Genomic DNA, 26,449 nt, shown 5'->3' on the forward strand with positions numbered 1-26,449 from the left:
TAGGGAGGGGAGAGTTGGTATGTCTGAAAGCAAGGGCGAGGAGGTGAGCAGGCTCTCAGCTTCATCAGCAGGCTGCTGAAGTGAACACGCTCACAGCAGCTCTCACGTGTTTTACAAAAAGTGTCACAAGTTTGGATGTACCAAATTCTGAAGGTCTTCCTTTACCCCACTCTTCTTACACTCCTGATTGTTCTCTCGGCGTTTCCCTTCATTATGACCGGTCTTTAATGTACGATCCCCGGGTTGTGCTGCATCTGGGAAGACGTATCCTCCCTCCCACACTTTGCTTTCAGACTGCTGATGACAAGCACGGCTGTGTATTTCTTACGTTGAAACACGACCTCTTCCTCTGTGTACGAGGACCTACGCACAATACCTCACAACTGGTAGATGCACCGGCGACCACAGCATAGCGATAAATAAAACATGAGATTGTCGTAGTTCTGTGTAAACTCTACCCAGATGCAATTGCCGACAACAATTTCTCCAGCTCCCGTATCCAGGACTTCAATAATATCCTCTCTCTCTGGGCTCCTGCTAAACTTCTCTTCACAGTAACTGCAACAAAACTCATCCTTCCCTTTCCCCACAAACATCATTTTCTTTATCACACACTCGCTGCCTTAACTAGAATAGACTCGATGTTTTCTCATCTTTCTTCCACTCATCATACCTGTAACGCTCCCACAAACCCTTCCCCATTACATCAGCCCAGCTCCAGTCCCTTCATGTCTCTTGACACAATAAATCCTCATTTCTCATCTTCAGATTGTACTTCTCTGCCTCCTTTTTATTCCTATCTTTCTTGTCTAATTTTTCAAATTTATACCTTTCCACTCCCTAAGGCTGTCTCTCTGGCCGGGTCAGATTCCTACACCTCCTCCTACCAGCCCTCAACAGCATGGCTCTGCCTTTTGCACCCCCCTGCCTTACCTTACACCATGTCGCCCGTGACGCTGAAGAGCAGTCTGTTAATATTAACGTTTCCAATTTTGTAAATACAACACATACATTACAAGCCATTGATAGAGCGATGCACAGTTTGAAATTCAAACATGGCACGTAAACAAACTTCATTTTTTTCCTGATAAAGGAAAAAACCAACGCATTTTGTAGTTCAGCATACTCTAGCATAACTGCCTCTTTGGTGTAACACTTCAGTGACGACAACTAGGTTTTCTCAAACTTTTGTTTCTCAAAAGTTTTATATCAAATTGGTCCTATTCCAGATTAGTCCCTTCCTATCTTGTATATTGAAGGCAGCCTTTGTTTGTTTTGTCTGCAACACAAAAAAAGTAATTCCGAATCCAAATACAGGGTTTCTTCAACTTAAAAGCAACAACTCACCTGCTGAGCGGTTCCCAATGAAGTATGCCGAGGCTGTTTTGAAACGTAAGAGCTACACGCCTTACTCACGGGCAGTCATTTATATCACCTACTTTTCCAGATAAAAATAACTGAAGAGATTACATTTCACTTCCCACCTTTTGTTGGAATCTTGGGGTTCCTTTTGATCTTAAATTATGCACGAAGGATCACCTTATATACTCACTACTACTGCATCTCTTACGATCTTAGAAACTTCTTGACTTTAAGATGTGCGATCCAAAATGGAACTTGAAAGGCTCCGTGCTCCTGTGTGGTCCACAGCACCGATTACTGCTACTCTGCTCCGGGCTACTACAGAAACGTCAGCTCTCAGACTGTAACTAGTTAAAAACTTCCAAACCAACGTGTTCAACAATTAAAGGGCTCAAACATATTAACCCACTTCTAAAAACCTTGACCGACTTCCAGTGAGAAGCTCAGACGTTGATCTTAGACTCTGCATATCAAAAAACTACAGATCCTTCACTCCTTCTTACTTATTTCTAGGTAAGAACTTATTCCTAGTTCTTATCTTAAAAGAAAATCCAAGCCCCAACATGCATTGTTGTATAGCTTCAATTTAGCAGAAAGCTAGTCTAAGAAAGCATTTTTATTTGATTTTTCCACAGAGTATATATAACCTAAATGCTTATTTTTAATCAGTCATTTTATTGTGTAAGCAGCAAGGAAATGCAACTGGGGAGTTCAGCTTCACGTGAATCTATAATCACTGACTTATTGAAAATCAGCCAGGACACTTATTCACATGTTTCCAGTAGCTCCAGATTAGAAATCAATAAAAATGCCCCCTGTAGAACACCAGTCCTTAGACCCACTGCATTTCACTCCCAGCGCAGAAACAGCAGCCGCGCACGGCAGCTTTAACACACCTTCCCCCTTTCCACTAAGCCAACTCATCTCCGAGGACAAACTGTCACGCATCGCCACCAGGACAACGGAAGTAACGTTTTCTGATTTAAAAGCCCTAATAGGGCTATAAAAGCTCTCTGCAGTCATGATAATTGCTTGTAATAACCAATAAACCTAATTACAATTACCTCCTGTCTGTCTAACGGGGCGACGGCACACATGAAGAATCACACAAAAAGCCTCAATTATTGTTGCTCAGGCTGCTAAACAGAGTTTAGCAAAACGAGAAACAAAACAAAAGAATACATTTAGTTCAATGAATATCTTAATAGGGCCTGACACAAGTTTTAGAGAATGCAAGAAACGCAGTGTAGTTTCACAATCTCGCTGCCGTCAGTGATGATTACAATTCGACAGCTTTCAGAATGGGGTATGCTAAAAATGACAGAAATAAATGTTTTAGAGGCTTAGTAAATTTCTAAGTGAATCTCATCAAAGAATATAAAGTTCTAAAGCAAAGACAAGCAACACGAATAAGGAAACATTTACAGTGATCACACAGCTTGCTAACGAGGTATGTCATGATCAAGGGCAGTTTACGAAGCAAACCCTGGTAGCCCTGAGCTCACCAAAGATCTGTGACGAAAATAAACCGTTACGCTGAAGAGAACATCCATTGCATCGAACTGTGTCAATAAAAGGTAAGCGCATCAGTCGACTTTTCCCTTCTCACAGCACCCAACAGCACGGGAAGCGTGTGGCACGGCAGCTTACGAGCCGCCAACGTGACGACAGCCTTCTCAGAACGGCGATACTGGGAGGTGCTGCTGTTTAAGCACACCTATCTCACCCTGCTCTCAAAAAGTCCGTCCCAAATGAACGCAGTCATGCCCCACTAATTACCCCCATTTTCATAACCTATGCTTCCCGAGTGAGGAGTTTCTACACAGTTTCCACACTCTCCTGAATTCAAGGAAAACCTCAAACCTTTCACTGTTAACATACCCGTGCAGGAATCCAGCCTTGTTCCCACGCGTTATTGAGGGTGTGAACATCTAATTAATTAAATTTCAAGAAAAGAGTTTTTTAACTTTTCAATTTAGGAAAAAAATTTTACAAATAAAAGGAACCCTAAAGGATACTGTACGAGCCATCCAAGTGAATCAGCTATAAAAGTTAACACGGTACCTGACAGTAATAAAATTAATGGCAAGAATTAATTTCTTCTCTTCTGAAGTCTGTGATCTGCACTCATGAGTCTGTGTAATGACAGGCAGTATATGAAAACACAATAACCCAAGAAACAATTTCTGCCTGAAGACATCGTTAAAACACCAGAATTGGAGAGGGAGAAGTCTGTAAAGGGTTTGGCAACCACGTACAGGGCGTTTCCAGGACGTTTACCTGCTAGCAAACGTATGCTGTCACCTCCTTCCAAAAGCCCCCCTCCCAAAATCGTCAGAACTACAAGAGTCACCACCAGTCGCCTTACAAGGATGGACGAGAAGGTACCGATCTTATCACCCTAGTCCGTTCTGCAACACGTTGCCTTTGTCTCATCACTTTCACTCATTAGAATTCTTGGATGATGGTGAAAAGATCACACGCGCACGACTCCACTGCAGCCCCAGCAAAGTGTTACAGTGGCTGCAACACAACTCTTAGGTCGTTTCCCTTTTTGTAGCTTCTGTGACTCTTTACACAACTTAAACTTTACAAAAACCTCAGATAATTCTTTTGGCATAATAAAATCAGTTCTAAAGGAGTACCATCATGTAACAGAACTATTACATATTTAGAAAAAGCTAACGCTCAAAGTGTCCTTTAGATAAATTCACTACTGTTACGTATTTGAATGAGATGATAGGGAATGTGACGCAAAAACATTTAAATCTATACAACCACGTGGTAAAAATGTTTGCATGTGCCATATTTGACATTGGTTTGTGAAACAATTAATTACAAAACTAAAGTATATGGTGTTGAATTGGTCATCTGCAAAATAATGAACATTAAAAGGACCAGATGCCACTCTACTACGGAGGGGATGTACAGAACCACCCATTTTCCTGGGGCTACGATAGCAGGAATTTTGAGCACAGCACAATGCGATACCTTTCAGCCTTTGCTTTACAGCTGCTTCCAAAACACCTATAGTCACAATTTGCTTTTAAGATAAATTTTATTTACCTAATGACGCATAATTTTTAAAGAAAAAGAAAAATCCTGGAAGCATTAAAAAGGCACTGAACCTCAGCATCCGTTTTAAACAAGATACATTTCCAATGGATCTTACAAACCTTTATTTTCGAAATAAAGGACTACTTACTTGATTGGCCATGTAAATTGTGAGGAGACCTCTCCTGTAAACAGAAATGATAAAATTAGTGAAAGAATTAAACATTTTATGCACACTGAAGAAAAACACTTTAAGCCTTAATAAATTAATGCTTAAATTAAAATTAAATTAGAGAGTTTAAAAAACAGACCATTGATGGAGGATGAATCATTATCACCCTAGAGAAGAATAAGTACAAAACCAAACATAGCACCTTGACAGCACGGTATCCAAAGAAGCGAGGAATGACAGGACGAAGTTAAATATAGCAGCTTGCTGCCGCACGAGTCCTGAAGCCCTCGGGAAGGCGCAAGGCACCTTGAATTACACAGCACCTCGCACAAAATAAAGCCTGCGCACGAGCCTGTAACAGAAGCATACAAACAGTGGCCAAGCTAAATTGTGAATTTACAGAAGAATGCTCGTGCGCAAGCTTCTGGTTTGTGATGAGTGCTATGTCGCTCAAGGTGCCTCGGCCCTTCTGCTCACATTATCACGAAAAATGCTTTCTCCTGGGACTGACGCTGCAGAAATCTTGGCTCAAACCAGTACGCCCTATCTTTTTTAGTTGCAGGTCACAAACGCAACAGTGCCCTGGCACATTTTCTCCTCTAACCTTTATCTAATCTTTTTTTTTTCCCCCATTTATTTTTGGATCTGCCTCTACGTCTCAGCCCAGAGCACACACTACCATTTAGATAGGAAAGTATAAACTTGAGCTCACGCTCTCACGCTTTTCCTGACTTTCTTCTCACACGTGTGCTACTGCAGCACAAGAGCAAAACCGAACTCTTGGCTACGCAGACGTGAGCTGCTCCAGTACAGCCTGTATTAGGTGTCACTGCAGGGTGCAGATGAAAAAACCAGTCATTTTCTGTACCTCATTCACAAGCCACCATCGGCCTTGACAAAGCGGAAAACCTTACCACTGCAGATTTGCTTTGCCCACATCCCTTCCTCCTCTTCTGCAAAGATTAGCACAGAGAGTACAGCCAACGGCTGCAACCCTCAGTTTCAGTATTTTTTACCGGAATGCTGTTCTTAACTTCTTGATTTTACAGCATTGTAGTATTTGGGATTTTTCTTATTGCCCCCGCTGCTATTACACACAAAACTTGAAAATAACATAGAAGACACCACATGCATAACCATTAAAGTTTCTCAGTATGGAACTGAGTTTACAACCTGATCCCATCTTTGTCTTCACATCATTCAGGATAAGGTGGGGTTTTTTTATATTGCTACCACATGAAAAACAGAGGGTCCAACCCAGGCTCCCGTATTCCATTTTGTCATGAGACTACGTTTTCAAGCATTCATAGAGTGCTTAAGAGAATGGTGTATTAACTGAACATATCTTGCTATCATGGCAGTTAAGCAGCGAGCAAAACAAAATCACAGGTAGCAGGAAACAGAGAAACCCCTAGTGCATAGTTCCCAGGCTTCAACCATCTGGACATACTTCAAGAGAGAAGTCTGAAAGGCACAGGAGGAGGCTGTCCCCGTGTGCCGAAAAACAAGTAGGCGGGGAAGGAGACCGGCCTGGCTAAATAGGGACCTTTGGCTGGACCTCAAGAACAAAAGGAGAGTCTCTGACCTCTGGAAGAGGGGGCAGGTCTCTCATGAAGACTATAAGGATATAGCGAAGCTATGCAGGGAGAAAATTAGGAGAGCCAAAGCGCAGCTAGAGCTCAACCTAGCTACAGCTGTTAAGGGTAACAAAAAATGTTTCTATAAATTCACTAACAACAAGGAGGATTAGGGAAAATCTCTTTCCCGTACTGGATGCAGAGGGTAGTCCAAAGGATGAGGAAAAGGCTGAGGTGCTCAATGCCTACTTTGCCTCAGTCTTTAGCAGTGGAACTGGCCGTTCCCTGGGCACCAGCCTCGTGAGCTGGGAGACAGGGAGGGGAAGCTCAACGAGGTCATCCCAATGAAAGAGGAAGTGATCAGTGACCTGCTACGCCGCTTGGATGCGCACAAGTCTATGGGACGGATGGGTTACATCCAAGAGTGCTGAAAGAGTTGGCAGACGTGCTCGCCAAGCCACTTTCCATCATCTACCTGAAGTCATGGCTAACTGGGGAGGTCCCAATGGACTGCAGGGTAGCAAATGTAGCGCCCATCTACAAAAAAGGCAGAAAGGAGGATCTGGGAAACTATAGGCCTGTCAGTCTGACCTCGGTAGCAGGGAAGGTCATGCAGCAGATCATCTTGAGTGCCGTTACAACTCATATAACGGACAAGCAGGGGATCAGGCCTAGTCAGCATGGGTTTGTGAAAGGCAGGTCCTGCCTGACGAACCTGATCTCCTTCTATGACAAGATGACCCCATTATTGGACGAGGGAAAGGCTGTGGACATTGTCTACCTAGACTTTCGAAAAGCATTTGACACTGTCCCCCATAGAATTCTCATGGAAAAACTGGCAGCTCATGGCCTGGATGAGCATACGATCTGCTGGATCAAGCACTGGCTGGATGGGCAGTGGTGGTCAAAGAGTGGTGGTCAATGGAGTTAAATCCAGCTGGCGGCCGGTCACAAGTGGTGTCCCTCAGGGCTCGGTGTTGGGACCATTTCTGTTTAACATCTTCATTGTTCACCTTGATAAGGACACAGAGTGTACCATCAGCAAGTCTGTAGATGACACGAAGCTAAGCACAAGGATAGGGAGACTCTACAGAGAGACTTGGATAGAGTGGACCGATGGGCCAATGCTAACGGTACGAGCTTCACCAAGGCCAAGTGCCGGGTCCTGCACTTGGGCCACAACAACCCCAGGCATCGCTACAGGCTTGGGGAAGTGTGGCTGGAGAGCTGCCTGGCAGAAAAGGACCTGGGGGTTCTAATTGACAAGCGGCTGAACATGAGCCAGCAGTATGCCCAGGTGGCCAAGAGGGCCAATGGCATCCTGGCTTGTGTTAGAAATAGTGCGACCAGCAGAAGGAGGGAGGTGACTGTCCCCCTGTACTCAGCACTGGGGAGGCCACACCTTGAGTATTGTGTCCAGTTTTGGGCACCTCAATACGAGAGAGATCTCGAGGTGGGGGAGCGAGGGCAAAGGAGGGCAACGAAGCTGGTGAAGAGCCTGGAGAATAAATCTGATGAGGAGCGATGGAAGGAGCTGGGACTGTTTAGTTTGAGGAAGAGGAGGCTGAGGGGAGACCTCATCACTCTCTACAGCTACTTGAAAGGCCATTGTAGAGAGGTTGGTGCTGGTCTCTTCTCACAGGTCATTAGTGATAGAACAAGAGGGAATGGGTTCAAGCTGCAGCAGGGGAGGTTTAGGCTGGACATGAGGAAAAAATTCTTCCCAGAAAGAGTGGTCAGACACTGGAACAGGCTGCCCAGGGAGGTGATGGAGTCACCATCCCTGGATGTGTTTAAGACTCGTTTAGATGTGGGGTTGGGGGACATGGTGTAAGGGAGAACTTTGTAGAGTGAGGTTGATGGTTGGACTCGATGATCCCAAGGGTCTTTTCCAACCTAAATGATTCCATGAGTCTATGAAAAAAAAAAAGTTTATCCAGTATTTTCTGACCCCATGTTTAGGTGTTCATAACTTTGCCAAGTTATGCATCCCGATCAAGGTTTTTCACAGCAGATATTTAAGGTACAAGGATACATTCCACTTAAAAGTTTCAGTGCTTTCAAATCGCATTGAATTTACAGGAAGCAACAATGTACCATCCTGAGTTCCAGAAGTTAACGCTCTATCCACAGGGAAGATTCAAATTTGGCTTAAGTTCGAAACTTTAACTAGCAAAATCAGTTTGGGTTTTATTATTACAAATCTGCAGAGTACAGAGTTACAAATCTGTACAGAGTTACAAATCTGCTCTTTCTATACCTTCTCCACCTAGTACCACTCTGTGGAGTATTAGAAACAAAACTCTAGCACAGAAACCAAAGAAAAAAAGCTGGAACCTAAAGATTTTTTGAGGATGAGGCACACAATAAATGAAAGGACAACAGACAGGGAATAGGGTCTCTAAATGTTAAAGCAAAGAGACATCTACAAGTTGTAATAAAGCATCAAAATACTGCATGATGTTTCTGACCAGGAAGGGGTGAAAATTCATCTCATGTAATAGATGAATTCAGATGATAAAATAATATCGGTGTCTTGACCCTCCCCGATTACCAAACTGGCAGCCAATACAGTTCTGTGTACCGTAAATTTTATTTTAATTTGTTCTCGTAGGGAAAAATAGTGGATATTTCATGTCTCTTGGATTATTTTTTTTAATCCTATAATAGTATTAAAATTTCAGGATAAATATACAAACACTCAGCTGTTTGGAAACACAGAATTAAATTTACCCATGACAGCTAATCTGGTAACTCAATATACTTTGAGTATTCCGGAAAACATCCGAACTTCAATAATATCCTGCAGTAACACACCCACCTGCGAGAAGCTACCACCAGCTACCGCGAGAGAGCGGCGGCTTTAAGACTACAGTGTGTGTATTACACACAGCGTGCACAGACCAGCATAACTCTTGCATGGGCACACCAGGTCCTTGGTGGATTCCCTCCTTCAGTCTCTACGGCGGGCAGGCAGGGATGACGCGCAGGCAGGGTCTTTTAGCCTCCCACTGAATTATTACCTTTTTTGTTTTAAGTACTAAAAAACTAAGAAATTGATCTAACAAAGCTTTAGCTTCTATTCTGGCCCCTTTTGGCTAAGCGTAAAATGCAACTCGCCAACCACAAAGACAAAGAAAGGAAAAGGGGCTGGAGAAGAGGAAGGAAAGAAACCAGAAGCTGCAGTGCAGCTGCAGGGAGACCGATGCAGAAGTAAGTGGTCGGGAGGGGGGAAAACGTGCAGACAATGAATGTGCACAAGGAAGGAACTTCCAGAGCTGAAAATACAGAAAGTTGCTAGATGACATCATCTGAAAGTGCCTGCGGCAAGCCCGTCTCTATCTGCTGCTGTTCTTGGCCCTGTCTAACGCCAAGCAGAACGTCTTCCTCCAAATTAATTCTTGACTGTTTTAAAAATAAATAGCCCCATGTTTTCAGGGGGGAGGGGGAGAAGGGGATTCTTCCTGGCCCTGTGCAAATGTGATCCAGCAACCCTCACCCAACCCTGAACTCAGCTGTTAAAAAGTGGGTGGAAGTTCAGCAAACGTTGTGCTATTTTGCAGCAATGACAGCTGATGGAAAACAGGACAGAAGGATGGAGGTAGGCCAAGCAAAAGGGTCACCGGTACGACCCAAGGACTGTATTAAAACTGCAGCTGGTAAATAAGAGAAGAATGTAATTGGGAAATGGCATTACAAGAGCAGGAAATAATTAAACAACAAAAATAATTAGTCAGCCATGTCTAACCACCTGCTTTGGGGAACTTTAAAAGATACTAATAAATGGCTAACATTTTACCCCTAAAGTCCATGAACCAGTGTTGAACGTTAATCTCAGGAGCACCAAGATCAGCAGGTAGATACACCAGTGATGGCCCAACAAGTCGCTACGGGAAAGCCCCAGCAGATGCACACAAATCCTACTGCCCCTTCCACCATCTCTCTCTCATGCTGTTTTCTTCCAGAGGCTGCTCCCATCAAGATCTTCATTCCGCCTTCCCACTGCCTCCCTCTCCTTTTCTTCAACTGACGGTATCTCACATACCCTGCCCTCTTTCTAATGACATATGAGATCTTTAATTCGGGAAGGATAAACACAAGCTGGGGGCAAGATTCATGAGCGGCAGACTAAGGACAAGGACTCCAGTCAGTATCTAAGAGAGCTGCACCTGCGGGACAAGGGGTGGGATGGCACAGCCTGGTCCATCCTCCCAGTCTGTTGTGTTAAATCAAAGAACCAGAGAAAAACTGTTCTGAAACCGTTTCAACAAGACTAGCTCTTGTACCTGAAAAGGAGGATTGCACAAAAGCAACCACATTGTTTAATTACCCTTTAATTGAAGTACCAAAGTGCAGTAGTGTTTAGCATACTTCTCATTTTGTTCCTCGCCCCCCCCGCCCAGTTCACACTTTCACATGAATTTTCTTCTATGCTTCTTAGAGAACCAAGCAGGCAATGCCTCAGAGGTAAGTCATTCAGCACAGGTCACGTCATCTGCGCTCGAACAATTCCAGTCTCATGGATTCTACTTTTCATATATAACAATATATAACAATAATAACAACCGAGCACAGGCTTCCAGAAGATAATTCTCCTGTTCATTTATACCTTCCTCCAAGAAAAGTTTCATTTCATAAAATTTGTTTTTCGGACAACTTGGTAACGTTCAGGCCAAATTCTAACAGCAATAGCTCTTAAACTATGGCCTATAAACCTCAACAGAGAACCACATACTTTTGCGATTGCACTGCCCAGAGGAAAGAGTCTAAAATAACTGTTAAAAAAACCAAAAAGCTATAGGATAAAAATAGCAAGAAGCCTAGCAGAGTACTGGGCTGGATTTCCAGAAGCGTAGGTAGGAGGTCAAGGGAAATGATGAATCCCCTTTGCTCGGCACTCGTACACAACACAGAGTACTGCGCCCAGGCTTGGTCCCCAGGACAAAACGGGCATTGATCAGCCGGCGAGGAGGACCATGAGCAGGGCCGGGGAGATCTGGACTTGCCCCGAGGAAACAGCATTTTCTCCGTGAAGACAGCCAAGCACTGGAACGGGGACCCAGAGGGGTCGCCAGGCCTCTGTCCTCAGAGGTTCGCAAGGCTGACCAGACAATTCCCTAAGCAGGGGAACTCAGTGCTGGTCCCGCCCCGAGCAGGAAGCCGCATTAGCTGACTTCCCAGTGCTCATCCAAACAATTCCATCATTTTACTGAATAAAAAAAAAAGGTGGAAAGCAACTTCAAAATATCATACATAATTTTTTCCACATTATAATTTCTGATTATAAAATCAGAAGAGATTACACCGATAAATATCTGGCTTCCTAACTGATATAACACAAAAACTTTTCTTTAATGAATTAACCACTTCTTTAAAAAGATCAAATCTGTCTTTAAGTATTTGAAATGAGGTCACCACAACCACTGATACGTTACTCTAATGCTACTTACTTTTACAATTTGCACCCTACTTTAGACAAGAATCTGTCCGGTCACTGAAACTGGTTACACCTTTACCTCCACTGCAACGCTGCCGCCTCCACACCATTTCTTAAACAGTCACGGACCCCCTTCAGATTTTCCACAATATTCCCATAGATTTCAATCATACTTATGGATCTTCACTGAAACTGTCCCTATTTTTCAGGGACATTTTTCGAGGACTTAAAAATGAAAATACAGGAGATAAAAAGCAGACCAAAAATTTCCTATTCTTTGTTTAATCAATAGTATTTTAAAATCAAAGAAATCACTAAGTGATTCTCAGACTTTGAACGCATCTGCCTGTGAGCAAGATATTTACATTTTCATGTAAGTGCTGTAAATTCTGGAAAACATATTTGGTTTAGGCCAAAGTCCAGTTCCCCTCCCACATGAGTTAAAAATCCTATTCCTACCCATAGAAGCAATGACAACTCTCCAAATCTGCGTGCCAACGTATTGTTTGTGGAACAGTTTCCTGAGGAATGTTTTCTTGCTTAGCTTGACACGTTACAAAATTCAAAGAGTAACTTCACTTTCACCAGTAGCATGAGCTTTGGCTTCATATAATAGCAAATCATACAAAATAACAATTTTTAAAATACAACCAAGATGTTTTTTCCTACGAAACTCACTGCCAGTTCTCTCTTCTTATTTATGGTTTTCCTTCAATATATTTATGGTTTTCCTTAAATATAGAGTTGTTGCTAAGCTAAAAAAAAAAAAGCAATAAAAAGCCAACCAAACAAAAAAAAACCACACCACCTTGCCTGAACAGTGGGATGAACCCTCAGAACATGCTTGTGCTCATGGCAATTTTACCGTAAATTAATTATTGCGACCACAGCAGCACTCAAAGAAAGTTTCCAACCGAAAGCAAACACCTTCTCTTTCTTTTAAGAGCCCAGAAGCGAGGTAGGCGCCTGTCATTTTTAAGCTATTTCTCTCTCAATATGCATCCCTCCTTTTGAATATTTATTTCTTTCATATGTTTTGCCTTGCCCTGTCCATCTTGTACGTCTAAACTTCAGACCCTGTGGTTTTCTCATCAAGAACTTTTTCTGTCAATACAAAGTTTAAAGCATTGTTTTCTCTATTGCCTGTTCCAGTTAAACCACAAACCTTTCTGAGGAGACATCCTGAAATTTAAACATTCACTGCAATTAATTAAGAGAAAGCTGGTGAGGGACTTTTTAGGATGTCGGGTAATGGTAAGACTAGAGGGAATGGATTGAAACTAGAGATGGGACGATTCAGACTGGACGTTAGGAAGAAGTTCTTCACCATGAGGGCGGTGAGACACCGGAACAGGTTGCCCAGAGAAGCTGTGGCTGCCCCATCCCTGGAGGGGTTCAAGGCCAGGCTGGACGGGGCTGGGAGCAGCCTGGGCTGGTGGGAGGTGTCCCTGCCCAGGACGGGGGGTTGGAAATAGAGATGGTCTTTAAGGTCCCTTCCAACCCGAACCGTTCTGTGATTCTATGATAAGCATATTGTAACTACTATAATTGTATTTTTTAACCAGTCATAGGCTTTTATGATCACTTTTTTTTTTCTTGCTCAAAACTGAAGGGGATGTAAGTGTCCAAGACAGAAATAATAAGGAAGTACGTACAGCATGATGAATACCACTGTGTACAGCATTCACATAAATTGACTAAACCGGCACCTCTTTCCGGGAGAACAGTTCTAGGTGCGAGCTGTAACAGAGACAGCAACTTCCCAGCGCAGGGAGGGGGACCCACCGCGCCCCGCTACAGCTCCCGCGGCAGCCCTTAGAAGCAGGGATGGCTAGAAGAAGCCTGAAGACAGATAGAGCAGCACGTTAAAAATCTTTATGCATGCGATTAAGAGAACATGTTCTCTGATTAAACAGCCTCACCGACGGGTTACGTTTCTTTATAGTAAACTTTTAACAGTTGAGGGGCAGAAAACCACAAAATAAAAACATCCACCCCACTGCTTAGACAAGAATTGTTTTAGCTTTGTGATAAAGCTTTCTAACTTCATCCTCAGTCCAAAACATCATGTTCCTACTATTTTCTTTTTCAAAAATTCTTAATGTTTCAAAGCAACACACCTGACCTGAGAATAAATAGGTACTAGAATGAAGCGAGTTAAAACTTATCTTGTCATATAGGTCACAAGAAAAGATCTGAACTACGCATGGTTTTAGCACAGTGAATTTATGAAAACATACACTTTTTATAAGTTTCCTACAAATTCAAGTTTGAATTTTACACAAATTGAACCCGCTGCATATTCTGACAGTTACCACTTTATTTTAACCAATAAACCTTTGTTTGGATTTTCTACAAGTCTGCGAAATCACAAATAAAACTATTTTCAAAGGAATCGGTGCATTCAAAGGTATATATGGGGTGGAATGTGAAAAACAAAGAGCACACAACTTACGCTGTACTGCCTTGTTATAGTAAAATTTGAGAACATTTGCCCTTTTTTTTTTTTAAAAAAAAAAAAAAAGAAAGAAAGAGTTAACTCTGCCTTTAATTTCTGAACATAAACTAAGAAGCTAACATAATAGTTCGTAACGGCTCCCCAGACAGGATTTGTGGTCTGCAAAAACAGGAAGAATTCCTACCCCCAGCTTCCCTCCCCCCCACACACTGTAAAACACACCACTCTATAACCTGCAGAATTAAATCAAACACACACAAATCACAGGTTTCCCCTGAAAAGTAAAAGGTCAATATCAAGAGGGGATTTTTTTTCTGCTCTACAGCAGCTTGACACCACAAACTAACCAACTACAGATCTGGAGTTGCGATTGCATCCCTGTAATAACACAAGTATTACAGATTATGTTTAGGGTATCGTTAATCTCTCACACCCACCAATTTCCTACTGACAGCTGGAGGCCAGCAGCGAAATCCTGGTGCAAAAGTTCATTTAAAATCAGCAGGAACAGATAAGCTTTCAAAATAATGTCGAAAATTAAGAAAACAGACCTAAGCAATAAGTTTTCAAAAGAGAAAACGATTATTTCTTGAGCTTAGTAAATACCAGTAGCAAGTCTTTCACACGAAGATAATATTCAGGCACACAACTTCATGACAAAAAATACACAGTTTGAGGACTCACGACCCAATGTTTTTTTTTAAAAAAAATTTCTATTTCAAAATATTGCGTTGTTTGAAGTAGGAAATGGACAGTTTACAGGTTGGGGAAGTTGAAGTTGCTCAAAATTGCAAAGCTTTGAGCAAATTATATTTTAAGTAAAATAGTTTCTTGCAAATACTCAGAAGCTGTTGTTCTTAAAAGGAAAGAAAATAAACTCAACATGTTCTATGATTTGAACACACGCCAAAGAAAGGGTATGAGAAAACTGGAAAGGGAGAGAAGCCAAAAAGAAAATATATCTACAGCAATACATTCCCATTAAATTAGTACCAATAATTCTTGCAGAGTTGTCAGCTAGTGCAACACACGATAACATCTACAGTTTAATTTTTTTTAACTGTTTTATACTCTATTTTATACAGGTTTTCTTTCAACATTCCCTCCTTCCTCCTCCTCTCCCAGTTTCTCTACAGTGTCTACAGAGTCAATAGCGTCAAAACAAAAGCTGACCTACAGAGGGGAAAAAACCTCTTAATTAAAGTGTGATTTAACCTCACAAGATTCCATAAAGAGATAAAAATCAGATTCCAAAAAGCTTATTAATTTCATAAAAGGATTGACTAGTAGATAACAGAAGAATAACAAATTAATCAAACCTCAGGAAAAGAAACGAAGGATTTCCAGCAATTTTTTAAATTACTAACATTCTTGGTACAGAAGGCCTAACTCGTGCTAAGTAAGGCCCAAATAACAATTTCTTTGGACTGTTGATAGTAACACAGAATTGTTTTTAATCAGCTCAGCCAATCATAAAGAAAACACCCAGTGCTGTTCTGGGCACCTTCTCCGTCGGGATACAACATGTGCTGCTGGCCGCTCCGGCTGGAAGGAGCGCGCAGGGCCCAACAGCAAGTGCTCTCTGTTTGAGCAGAACCACCTTGGGGATCCCTAGCAGCAGCAGGTCACTGCTTCTCCACGTTTTGCTGGCAATTCCTACTGTTTCATAGCAAAGAAGAGGAGATCATGGATAGAACTGTTAATAAAAGTTAGGAAGAAGAGGAAGAGAGGGCACAGAAATCTCAGAGTGCCGGAGATGTGCAACATTCACTGGCCTTGGACATACACTCCGTATATTTTGGGAGTGAGAACAGGAAGAAGGAGAAGAAAATTTTCGTATCAGGCTACTACTCTAGCAGACAGCTTGGGGCCGTCCCAAAACCAGTGGAAATTTGACCTGTTTTCCTCCACCTCCACCCTCCAGCCCTTCGCAGGTTAAGAGCCATTCGCCCACACCCTACCTGCACATCCCAAACCCACCAAACCTGGGTGAGAAGCGGCTCCAGCGGCTTCCCAAGAAGCCCCTTGAAATAGCTGCCTTTCCCTCCCCAAGTCATACTCTGCACCCAGTTTGAGACGGTCCATTCCACAATACAAGCTTTTTGATAAGCAACTCAAATCATCACTTTTTTCATCTATTTCAAAAGACTTAAGCAGCCTAACACTTTTTCCAGTCTGTCAAACTAGCAGCTATTGTTTTGTTTGCATGTTTAGAGCTAACTTTCTCTTTAGACTTATAATGTTTTAAAGATTACATTTGTGATTGGATTACACTGTTAACAAAATACCTGAAGCAATATGCAAAAAAAAAAAAGCTAATGTGACAAATCAATCCAACCTTAACAGAAGACTACCGCAGTTCTTCTCACGGTGTGACTCACTTCTAAATGCCCTTACATTCAGAAGAGCAGATCAACTACTCCAACAGGAGAGCATGGAGTTAGACCCGGCAATACCCAGTGCCATTCGCCTTTTTTTTTCCCCTTTAGAACCCTAATGACAGCATATGGAGTCATATTAAAAACAGGCTTCAAATCCAGTCAGGAACTATAGATTAGTCATGCAGAAGACGGATTAGCACTGTTAAGAGCATGGTCCTAAGGAACAGCAATGCGGGACGCCAACGTAAACCTCTGAAAAGGTGGTCAAGCCATCCTAAAAGTTTGACTGAGAGTCACTACAACACGTGCCTCTTGCCCAAGAAGTCAGTCTCTGGCAGGACATCGGTATTGAATGAGCTGTGCCAGATACGACGACAGACATTAATGTGGCATTTCACCTCTCAGTTTCTTTGCTGTGAGGGCGGTGAGCCCCTGGCCCAGGCTGCCCAGAGAAGCTGTGGCTGCCCCATCCCTGGAGGGGTTCAAGGCCAGGCTGGACGGGGCTGGGAGCAGCCTGGGCTGGTGGGAGGTGTCCCTGCCCAGGGCAGGGGGTTGGAACTAGGTGATCTTTAAGGTCCCTTCCAACCCGAACCATTCTGTGATTCCATGAAAGACAGAAAGAAGCTATTGTCAAGTCCAGCTTGAACATATTATTTTCTAACTTTAAGCTTGAAGATACAATATGCCAATGGTTGACATTAGAACATTTTTGCTGGTTCCTCACTTCATTGCTCACGAGGAATGAATAACAGACACTGAAGAAGGGCATAAAAGGAAAAACTTATCATTGACAAAGCAAGATGGAGCACATACAAATTCCTTCCACTAAAGCTGTAGAAGTCTGGATTGCAATGACAGGCAGTGGCCCAAATTCATGAGACCTGTTTCATGCTTGCCTTTAATGCCATGGACTCTGTTGTTCCTGCTTGTAAAACAGACCATCTTTAAGAGAAGGTTTTAACAACACACACTTACTTTATCAAAAAGTTTCAATCTGGAGCGGAGGTCATCTGATTACAAAAAACCACCGTGCAATCCATAGGACTTACTAAAGGAAATAAAAATGTGTCATTTTCTGTCCTGGAATGTGGAGGGGAGAGGGCAGGAAAGGGAAGCAAGATGTTTAACCACCGTACACTGTTGTAACCTTCACCACAGAAAACCCTTGCACGGTTAAATATAGCAAACAGTTACCATCCTAAGTTTCTGCCTCCACACTTTTCCTGCTGCAGGAGCTAACAACAATGCTAATTCCTTGGGAGCAATGAGGCTACAGGGAAGAGTCACTCCATTTACAGAGGGTTTATAGGTGTGGCTCATACAGAAATAAATTTAAGCTCCTCTCATCTGTACTATCTAAGAACAGTACCTACAGGCAGACCCGACACAGGCAGACCCGACACAGGCAGACCCGACACAGGCAGACCTGAGGGACATATCACACAAGACGACTTTCAGCCACTGTACCAGAGGCACGGCAGGCTCAGGTGCTATCTCGCCAGGTAAATGTCAGGCTTCTCATTGCCACACCAGCCAGCACTACTGCCAGCTCACCTAGGCAGCATCTGAAGTTTATTCTATACTAGCGGAATATTTATTATTCCCCCCCAGGAGCCGCATGTTTCACACAAGCATTCAGACACAGAAGATGGATTAAGTGTTTCCTTAAGCCAAGGAAGCCCAAATGAGTGTCTCCTGGATGCTACAGCTGAGCAGACAGAACAGAGTAATTAATCCACTGTTTGTGCCGTTTGAATCCAAGTCAGACTTGCAGAATAGTCCAATGTTCAGCAGCAGTCTGAATTTTAACATTTTATCTGTAGGCATTTCAACAGGACTGTAAGTTTTCTATGGTTTTTTGGGGGGGGTTTCTTGGGTTAATGATGAAAAACAGAATACAAAATTAAACTCAGATGACTAAATGACTTTTACTTAGTTTCCAGCCTACAAAGTGAACATTTCAACAACAGATTTGCCAAAAGGAGTCCTTAGAATAATAATAATAAAAAATAATGTTAAACTTTAACTATAATCAAGTCTCAACTACTCATGCAGCAGTGCAGGAAGAGCTGACACAGAGTCACCTGGGATCCATCAGAGCTTGCAGCTTGACCTTAGCACTGCCCTTTGTCCGTCCAGGCTGGCCCCACGTGAACTGAGAGAGGTTGGCCAGAGCTTAATGGGTGCTGCCTGGGATGTCTTTACGTTATTATTCCTGAAGTAACCTCACGGCTGGTGCTGTGCCTAAGCTGGTAAACCCTCCTGAGACTCAGGGAAAAGGAGACCACTGAGCAAATGCAATCAAATAGACCTCCATGATCCAGCTCAGCCCCGACTGTAACAACACTAAGAGAAAATAAACCCAGTCTTTACAGATCCAGCCAGACATCTGCAACACATTCTCCAGCAGCACCAGAATCACGGGTATATCTTTTACATGGGATCTTCCAGTATTCTTACTCTGTCTGCCTATGCTATCCCAGAAAACGGACCGATGACTATAGGGCTGTAGCTGCTCTCCTGCTCTACCATCCTGTGCGAGACTTCAAGGACCACACAAGCAAGCTGGACCAAATTTTCCCAACACTCGAACGCTGCAGGGTGAAAATCCCTGAAACTTGGTTGCTGAACACTTCTGCAGCCATGGTTACAGCTTTTCAGAAGCCCAATGAGTTTATAACCTGGGCTGACTGACTACAAATGCACGGGACTGGAATCACCGATCCCCAAGGATTCTTCTTGCTCTGTTCACAACTATAGGATTCATCCTCCCAGACTTTTGCCATCTGAAGTGGGTAAAATCTACCTTAGGACAGTTATCTAGACTGCCTTTGTAACTGAGACACATAACGGTGATTTACTCAACTGACTGGGAAGAGACGACTGGTATGAAACAGAAACACACATTTCAGAGGGTTAGAAAAGTCAAAGTGGTGTCAGTAACCACTTCCTTTTAAAAGGCATGCAGAAGCCTAAGGATTATACTTACATCTTACGTAAGCAAATTTAACTGCAGCTACTTTTACAAATGGAGCACATAGTTTACATCTTGCCACTAACACAGCGACAGCGCCTTTTTATGGCCCACAGAGGACCTCCCTTTCCTTAAATGACAACTTCAATGACAGCCTTTCCTTCATCCACTAGGCAGGTGACCTTGTCATAGAAGGATATCAAATTAGTTAATCAGGATTTCCTTTTTGTGAATCCACGTTGACTGTGCCCCATGACGGCATTGTTCTTTAAAAGCTTTTCAACAGTACCCAGTATAAGCTTCTCCATAATATTTCCAGGAACTGGGGTTAGACTAATTGGTCTGTAGTTTCCTGGGTCTTCCCTCCTGCTCTTCTTGTAAACTGGAATAGCGCTGGCTATCTTCCAGTCAGCAGGGACCTCCCCAGATCCCCAAAACCTTTGGGAGATGATCAAGAGGGGTCCCGCTGTAGTACCTGCTGGCTCCTTCAGTACTTCAGTACGGGGGTGAATCCCATCGGGCCCCGTGGACTTACGAACATTCAGCTGATCCCTTACAATTTCAGTGTCCCCAAATGGAAATTCACTGTCCCCACACTCGTGCTCCTCTGACTCAGGGGACCGGGCAGCCCAAGGTCTATCAATAGTATTCAAGGCTGAAGCAAAAAAAGCCTTGAACACCTCAGCTTTTTCTTCATCCCTATTAGTCAGGTGAACATCTTCAACAAATACAGGTCCAATGTTATCACTAGATCTCCTTTTGCAGTTGACATACTTTCAAAAGCCCTTCCTGTTGTCAGATACAACGCTGGCCAGTTTCAGCTCTAATTGAGCTTTTGGCCTTTCGCATCTTCTCCCTGCACATGCAAACCACAGCTCTAATCTTCCTGCGAAGCCCGACCTCGCTTCCAGAGATGATACAATTTCTTCTTCCTCTCGATCTCCACAAGGAGTTCCCCATTCAGCCAAACTGGTCTTCCACCCCGCTTGCTTAACTTACGACTTACTGGAATTGCCTGCTCCTGTGCTTATAAAAGCTGGTTCTTAAAAAACAACTTCATTAATATTAATTTAACTGAACAGAGTTAAATCAACTTCAGGAACTTTTTCTAGAATTAACACGTAATGCTATAACAATAAGTGAAGAATAGAAATCTCTGAAAATATCAACAAAGTTATGATTGTCAGGGATGTACCCTACAGAAATCATCAGTCTTTCTAGTGTAAAATACCAGGCTATTGGGGTTTTTTTCCCCAAACTGGAGACTGAGCGTGTCAGGATGAACATAGCATAAGCCAGGTGATCCCATTTCTCAGAAAGACAAGTTACTGTAAATCGTTCATTAGAAATATTTTAGCCCTGTTCTGGGCAAGAGCTCACAGCTCTTAGAGCTCCCCTAAGATCAGTCAGCAAGAGCTGCTACTTTCTAGGAGACACGCTCCCGAGAGCTGCTTGTCCTGAGCTACCTGCCATTCACACCAGTCCCACAATCACAGCATCTTCCAGAGGGACTCCTGCACTCCCAGGCAACCTTGAAGGGTCAGTTTTCCCTCCCTCTGACCACTACAGCAGCAGCAGCCCTCAAATGTTCACATGTTTACGTGCTGTTACTGTGAAAACACGGATCTCTCAAACACTGGCTCTCACCAAGGCAGTTGCCGAAGTGCAATGGATTTTAACGTATTTTGGTTTAGAAACAACAAGTGTTCCCATTAGCTTCTACAGCTCGGCTCCGTATTTCCCCAGTAACAATCACTCCAGAGGAGTAAAACCAAAATAATTTGTTTCCCTGGTAGCTCTCATTACCACCAAATACTCACGTGAGTGACCCAGACTTGAGGGGTTTTTTCACTACAGCACAAGAATTCATCCCTCAACGTAGCTTGCTCTCGCAATTTCTTACCTGTAGCAAGTAAGACTAATGCATGCAAAAATACCTGCTGTGTTAGAAGAGTTTGTTTACTTGTTTTGATCACCCACCCCCCATACCAGTGATTTCTAGGTTTCCCTAAAATACAGTGTCAAACTCCAACATTTTGAGAGAGGAAATTGTCACCTCAAGTCCAAATATACTATACTACTATACAGAAATATATACCAACAAATTGGTATTTCAATGGACAAACTCACAAAAGCGCTGTATTTATTTACAGCATATACTTTTTACCAATCCTGTGCTGCCGTATTCTTCCTCTATAATGTATTTAGATTAACAGCATTTATGGCAAGCAAATAACCCTAACAGTAACTGAATGTTTCATCAGGAGAACAAACATACAGTCTAAAAAGTCCACATCGTTCTTACACAAACGTTTCTGCCGCCTTTCTAAGCGAATACGTAGATGTTCTCTATAACGTGCACTGTTGCACTACATCACTTTTTAAATGCATGTGCTTTAAATATTTCTCTGAGAGTCCGGTATACTGAATTTTTTTCATGAAAAACACACAGTTTTCAACTGAAAACATGTTGCCAATAGTTGCGCAGAGCAAGATTTTACAACCAAATTATAAAAGCCCTAAATCTCAAGTTTTATAATACCATCAGTGACACAGTCATAACTGTAGCGACGAGACAGGCGCCGCTATAATGTTAACAGCCAGTATGTAAACACTAATGCAGCCTAAGGGGGGAGCAGGGGGCAATCCCAGAAGGGTCCCTTCAGAACTGCCACACAACTTTTAGGTGGCTGTAGTTAAACTTTCTTTGGCTTAATTACTTACAAAGGGCAGCAGGGGAAAAATGTTAGCCAGGCAGTAAGACAATTAATTTCATTAAAACTGTAACTGTGTCCCTTCTTAAAGCTTTAGCTACAGTTCTTGGAACTCACTAATACGTTATTTTTTGAACAAGAGTCCAACAAACTGAAGTTTGCCATTTAGCTATTAGCAAAACACGACTTAAATAGGTTTGACGCGTGAGCACATTTACAAAACACTCAAGAGAACATCATTCTTCTCCTGGAGAGTCATCACAGAGGTCTAAACTACAGGCTCTTCACTGAGCTATCAGACTTCTTTGCCTTAGAGATCAGTAAGGTACAACTGACCTAATCAGATTTCCAGTAATAGGCTGGCTTCAGCCAAGCCTCAAATCACATTTCAACAGCTTCATTCACAACAATTCTAACAAGTATATTCAGTTACTTCCTTGCCTTCTAGCGGTCTCAGTGAAGTCTCCACAAGGTAGTACTATGTCTTTCAGTTGAAGCCACATACCTCCACTACATGCTCAATTCTTGTCAATAACATTTAACAGGTTGAAAAAAATAAATAAATAAAAATGACAGGACACCATGACTTTGAATTACAAACAGAAGCCAAAAGAAGTAAGCAAAATATTCATTTTTCAAAATTACAAGCAAATAAAATTGCTCCTTATCAACAATTTGAAGCAATACCTATTGGAGTAAACAAAGAGTACATGGTAAAACAATCCTATACAGAGGTCAATAAAATGCATGTAATGATTTCCTAAGGAAGCTTAATGAAATTAATATAACTGAATCGCATCTCTATTTTTGAGGAGACATTAACAAAACTTTTAATCTCTAACACTACAAAACTAAATTCTGTGGCAGAATCGCACAATTTCTTTAATAGAAGATGTAAAAAAGGTGAAACAGTAAAGAAAATTATGTTCTAAATATACTTGTGCAAGTGCACCTCTTAGAAGCTTACTTATTACAGCCATAGTTATTCTAAATATATACATAAAGAGTAATTAAAATGTTGAAGTCACGGCTAACTAATCAAAAAGAATTAGAAAAATGTTCATTCTAATGAATTGTGTAGCTTTCTCCAAGAAAAGGGAGTACCTTCCTTACTTGCAAGAACATTTTCTTTGCATGTAGAAATACACAGCACACTAGTAACCCCTACAATATTTTTTGTTTCACTTCTCATTTTTTAACACCTCTGGCAGAGCTAAAAGTACAAAGAAATAACATGTAAGGACAAACACTAACAGCTATTAAAAATATGCACCATGTGAGATAATGTACAGTCAAAATCAGCTGAAATGTAACTCTGTGCCCTCTTGGCACTTCTCAGAGCATCAAACACATACCAGCCCTGTGGCTGACAGATGTCAGGCAGCCACTTACAAATCCTGCACTGGCCGTAAGGATGCTTCCCCCTTACCCTACGAGGCAACCCACACTGCTGCAGAGTACCAGAAAAAGGCAAGAATTCCGAGTTACTCCTACAGGAGTAAGGGACTAAAGGCACAGAATATGAATCTGCACATTACAAACATGTAATCTCCATGTTTATGTATTATCTAAGAAATACTTCTTATTAAAACATTACTTACTCATAATAATGTGACTAGTTCTCTTCAAATAATCTCACAGGACATTTATCGATATATACACGAGAAGTTTACAAGTACTTTTATTCCTTGGTCCTTTCCACAGACCCTAATAAACTACTTTTCATAGATAGGATAACCTTATTCTATAACCACCAAACAGAATACACATGGACATACTAACGTGCAGTTTATATCTTTATAGAATTGTAGTGGCGTAATATAATGCAGATCATTTCCTGAGTGACTCTGTATGCAATGTCACCTCCCCTCCTCACTGCCAATGCCATGCAAATTGGCGGTTACATATTACACAGATACAAACCATAATCAAACTAGTTCTGTAACGCATTGGAAAACATTCTCCTCCTCAGGATTATAGTGCGCCTAGACAAGCTAACCATCTCTTTTTCCCATTCTTCCATACGAATTATAAAATGTACAAGGCTGGCACACATAAACAGCGAATCTCAGCAGCAAATCTGATTTACAAGCCTGCTGTTCCCAAGTTCAGGACTGACAGCGATGCTGTGCAAGCAAATGCCAGCGAGGTACTTAAAATAGGGTATCCACTTGGGAAGAGATTAAGTGATTAAATTTGATGTTGCTGCCAGCTGCTAGTAGCAATATAAAGGGCTAGAGACACGTTTATGAACTCAAATCAGGACTTTTTCCCACCTCCCTGATTTTTCAATACAATTTTTTGTAAGCTACTTGAGATACGACTGAAAATGCCACTGCGTCTCCATGTCAAACGTCAAGACTACAAGTCTATTAAAATTTGATTTTGCCTGTAACAAACAGGTGTGAAATCAGAAAGCCATATTTCACTAAGTCTGTCAGCAGTAGCATTTCACACATTAAACACAGTTAGCATCTGATAACATACCAAACAACTTTCTATTTAAAAAAAACCCTAAACTTTCAATTACCTTTTGATGACATTTAACAATCTTTTTCTCATTAGTAACAATAACCCCACATTTTCAGCTGTGTGTGTTATACTGCAATACCAACATTGCCTTTTTCCATTTTACCTGATGTGATCTAATATGAACTTTTTAGGCAAAATACCTTAGGTCACACATTTTGGATTCTGACAGAAAAGAGAATAACCTTCCAGCAATCAAGTATTCCAGCATTATTCGTCGCATACGTGCTGTACCAACCTACTTTCACCATTTTCACACACCTCTCTCTCAACTTTTCTTTCTCTCAAATTTCAGTTGTTAAATAGGAACCTGTTAACGTGTCAAAGCTTTCATACGTTGCCACCGAGACTTTCAGAAACCTCCATTTGACGTAATATTTGTTTGCCTTACTCTCTGTGCTACATTTAACAAGCTTAGGTTTGCAAGCTTTTCAGAGCTGTTCCACTGTTAAACAAAAACCTTGTATGGGTTTGGGCTCACAAGCAGTTTTAACTCTTCACTCACAAATACTCTGAAAGCTACAAGAAAATCATAGCCCCATTTTCTCACCTCTAATGCTATCTGGAAATATTAGAAACCTGACACACAAAATCCTCACATTGTCTGCAGGTCTGCAAGAAAAGCTAAGCTGGTGCTGTCACCCCTCAAAGGGAGAAAATGCTTTTGCTCTCACCAAAACACAAAAACACTGATGCCAATGGCAGTGCTGGAGTCTAAGAACTAGAAAAAGTTCTACTGAAATGTACGCACCCTCTTAGGAAGTAATTGCAGCAAGATGAAAATCAGTCAGCTAGAAAGGACATTTAAAAGATCATTAACTTATTCAGTAACTTTACTACAATTATTTTCTCTATAGTTAAAGTAATTTAGAAGTTCTGGAAAGGTGAGAGCACTTCTTACACACCCTCAGTCTTCAAAAACAATGGATAATGTATTCTTTTAAAAGGACAGAACTTTGACAATCCTACCTAAATCTTGGCTTGGGCTTTGGCTTTGTTGACTCCATGCCTGAAGTTTAGGAATTGGGCCTGACAGTCAGTCAACAACACGAGGTATTTGCAGTTCTATTTAAATGACTGCCTAAAGAAGTTTCAGATATTCATAGTAGCCAAAAATGCGTTCACATCACCTCTGGTACTCAACCCCCCTCATCACCTTTTAAAGAGTAATCCCTTACATTACCCTTTTGTCACCTTCTCTACTTTGAATAAAGCCTACTAACTAGATGATTAACGCATCTCATTCCATATGGAAGTAATTAAGCATTATAACTTTCACTGTTGATACAAGCTACCAATATAACATGAATTTCAAAACACAAAACCCCTACAACCCAGGATTTCACCTACCGCCTTTCATGGCCACAAAAACACAATCGGCAGCTTTCAGCTATCCTTGGATCACTCGGAGCTCTCTGCTCCTCTCTTCATGCTTTCATAACGGATTTTCCATTGATAGCTGAACTTCAGCACCTTTCCCTTAAGTGAAAGGCTTTGCTTTCTGTATCATTATGCTTCGTCCATTTTGGATTACTTCAGCTCTTCCAATCAGTTTTTTCCACAACATCCTATTGCTCCTCTATCTTAACTGATGTCACATTGTCAACGCAAGTCATCAGCAACTTTCATTAGTCACGGAGAAGGAGCATGCTAGTCACAAACATTATTTAAATTGTACTTTAAAAAAAAAAAAAACAACAAAAAAAAAAGCCAAACAAAAAGCAGAAAACAAAGAAACCTACCGCTTCATCAGGAAATCCTAAGCAACCAAACCTCATCAGGCAATCCTAA

At 41.9% G+C, this 26,449-nt stretch overlaps 1 protein-coding gene across 1 annotated transcript in view; it reads right to left on the reverse strand.

Annotated features, from left to right (window-relative positions):
* TMEM135 (transmembrane protein 135) overlaps positions 1 to 26,449 on the reverse strand; it is a 197,047-nt gene that overhangs the window by 148,975 nt on the left and 21,623 nt on the right. The window contains exon 4 of the mRNA XM_063325297.1: positions 4,568 to 4,601. Coding sequence (XP_063181367.1) covers positions 4,568 to 4,601 — 34 coding nt within the window. The remainder of the gene's footprint in view (positions 1 to 4,567; positions 4,602 to 26,449) is intronic.

The sequence above is a fragment of the Chroicocephalus ridibundus genome, chromosome 1, assembly GCF_963924245.1.
Source record: "Chroicocephalus ridibundus chromosome 1, bChrRid1.1, whole genome shotgun sequence".
Classification (NCBI taxonomy): Eukaryota; Metazoa; Chordata; class Aves; order Charadriiformes; family Laridae; genus Chroicocephalus; species Chroicocephalus ridibundus.